Raw genomic sequence first — 2,382 nt, 5'->3', positions numbered from 1 at the left:
TTTTTTTTTCTCTAAAAGACAATAAAAAAATGTTCATTCTGCAGCTGAAATAGAATTCAGAGCAACAGAAACAATTCATATAAGGAAAACTAATATATTTGCTATTATAACAAAATTAAGTCAGATCCTCTGGATGGAAAAAAAATTAAATAATAATAAATAATTTAAAATATTATAAAAATAACAATAATAGTAAATAAATAAATTAATTAACTAATTAATTCATTAAAAATAATCATAAAAAGTAAAAAGAAAATAATTAAATAAAAATAATTAAAAATTAAATAAATAAAATAAATGAATTAAAACAAAAAATCAAATATTAAACTATTAAAAACAAATAAATAATTAAAAATTAAAAGAAAAAAGTGTTGAATCCGTCCAGAGGATCTGACTTAACTTCAAGTTTTTCAACCTGGATTACTGAGCATGCATCAGGATATATTTGCAATTGTTTTAGCAAAAAAAAAATTAGTTGTCCCTTTTATGTTGCTGCTTACAGGACGGTGGTGGTGGTGGTGGGGGTGGAGGGGGGTGCATCTGTTGTTTTGTCAGAGTCATGGCGGCTCTCCTGTTAATGTGACGTCAGGAGGAACAAACCAACAACCACAGATCTACAACTTCTTTTGGGAAAACAAGAAAATACTGAAAGTACGTCACTTTATCAGAGCTATACTGACAAAACTTACATTAAACCAAAAGTTAAATGATTTGAGCTGCAGAGAGACATTGTAAACCCAGAATTACAGCTAAAGATTTTTTTTTTTTTTTTTTGCTGTTTTGTGAAAAATTGTGCCTGAAACTTGTTCTGCTCGTTACAATGTTACCTCCACAAGGAAAAGAAAAAAGCCAAATCAAAGTTATATTTTATATTAGAACTGTTTGTGCCCCTCTGACCAACCTGTCAGCTTTTCATAGACTAGAATAATTAACTTTGTTATATCCACAGTTTAAATCATAGGTCACTTGAGGTACGGAGCAGTCTGTGAAGAAGTTTGAGAACGCCAAAGTGCACAGTCCGTTGTCCTCCATGGGCCCGGAAGCATCCTCAGACTGACAGAAGACCGGGGGCTGGGCTGGACCTGCCCGCAGACTCTCTCCTGGCTTCTTAGAGGGTCCTGAGCAGCTAGTCCAGGGCTCGGAGTAAAGGAGACCACTAACTAAATGGTGAGCGTCATAGGAAGCAGGATCCATGCCCCCCACGTCTGGCTGCCCCCGCAGAGGCACGCCCTGATAGAGGTCCTGCTCGCTCACCATGTTGCTGTAATCAGGTCCCAAGAGCTCAAAGAAGTCTGCCGCCTCAGGGCTGCCCCTCTCCAAGTCCTTCAGGGTCATCCCGGATGTGGAGCTGACTTTGGAGCAGTGAGCAGGCTCTGTAAAGAAGGAGGGTGGCAGATTGCGGTGCCTCAGGGGGGGCTTCTTTGCCCTCTCGCCCCTTACATCCTTCCCAGGGTCGAACAAAGCTGCCAGGCTCTTGCTCTGAAGGTTGGCCTGGCCCCCGTCCCGCTTGGGAAGGGTTTTGCTCTGCAGAGAGCTCGACTGGGCCACGGGGGACCCCTGCTTTTTCATGGGGGCTTCTGCTGCATTTCCGTTTGCTATGATGCCCGTGCACCGTTTGATCTGCTTCTGCAGGTACTTCCGGTGGTTGACCTTCCTTTTGGACTTCACCGGCTTGTCCAGGGCCAGCTTGATGTTGCTGGAGGCCGAGTCTATGAAGCTCAGCAAGTCCCTGGTGGTCTCTCTGAAGTCCTCGTCGTTCTCTGCCTCGCACAGGAGACCCCCGTCCAGGCTTTTCTCCATGTCGTACTCCATCACGGCGTCGGGGAAGCAGAAGCTCATGAACTGGGGGTTCATGATGGCAGTCTGAACAGCCATAGCTCTGCTGAGCCCAGAGGCTGCACCTGTGGCATCCACTGTGACCCCTGAAGCAGGAGCTCCTTCAGAGCATGGCTTTGTTCTGCGGGTGAACACTCGGCGCAGCTCGCGAAGCTTCCCATAAACATTCCACAGTGGAAGTGATGGGTTCAGAGGGTAGGAAGGAGATCTTTCAGGGGGGGCAGGACTAATGATGTCAGAACATCAAAGAGGAGGAGCAAAGGGACAACGGGACTTAACTCTTTGCTTGTGCCCGACCACCTGCATCTAAAAGGGATTTGTCTAAAATTTCCTGCTGAGCTGAAAACAAAACCCTCTCTCTTTGTGCTTTAACTGTTTGTGTGTGCCCTGAACCTCAAAGACCTTCATGAAACTTGAGGATATTACTGTAACCGCTCGAAGCAAAGCCCTTTAAGCTGATGGCGTCGTTTTCTCAGAGCTCTTACAGATCTATTACGAAACAAACCCCACTAATTCAAACGAGATGTATTCAAGTGATTCACGGCA

The 2,382-nt window shown here is 44.1% G+C and overlaps 1 protein-coding gene across 1 annotated transcript; it reads right to left on the bottom strand.

Annotated features, from left to right (window-relative positions):
* Positions 1-517: 517 nt before the first annotated feature.
* Positions 518-2,142, bottom strand: LOC119411364 (protein FAM181B). The gene is given in 3 exon segments (XM_037678306.1): positions 518-2,055; positions 2,058-2,109; positions 2,111-2,142. Coding segments are annotated over 3 exon segments (1,227 nt in total). The 3' UTR covers positions 518-912.
* Positions 2,143-2,382: the final 240 nt, after the last annotated feature.

Source organism: Nematolebias whitei, chromosome 6 (genome assembly GCF_014905685.2).
Source record: "Nematolebias whitei isolate Nwh7 chromosome 6, NemWhi1, whole genome shotgun sequence".
Classification (NCBI taxonomy): domain Eukaryota; kingdom Metazoa; phylum Chordata; class Actinopteri; order Cyprinodontiformes; family Rivulidae; genus Nematolebias; species Nematolebias whitei.
Note: the sequence above shows the minus strand (reverse complement) of the source record. Positions and strands in the feature narration are given on the sequence as shown.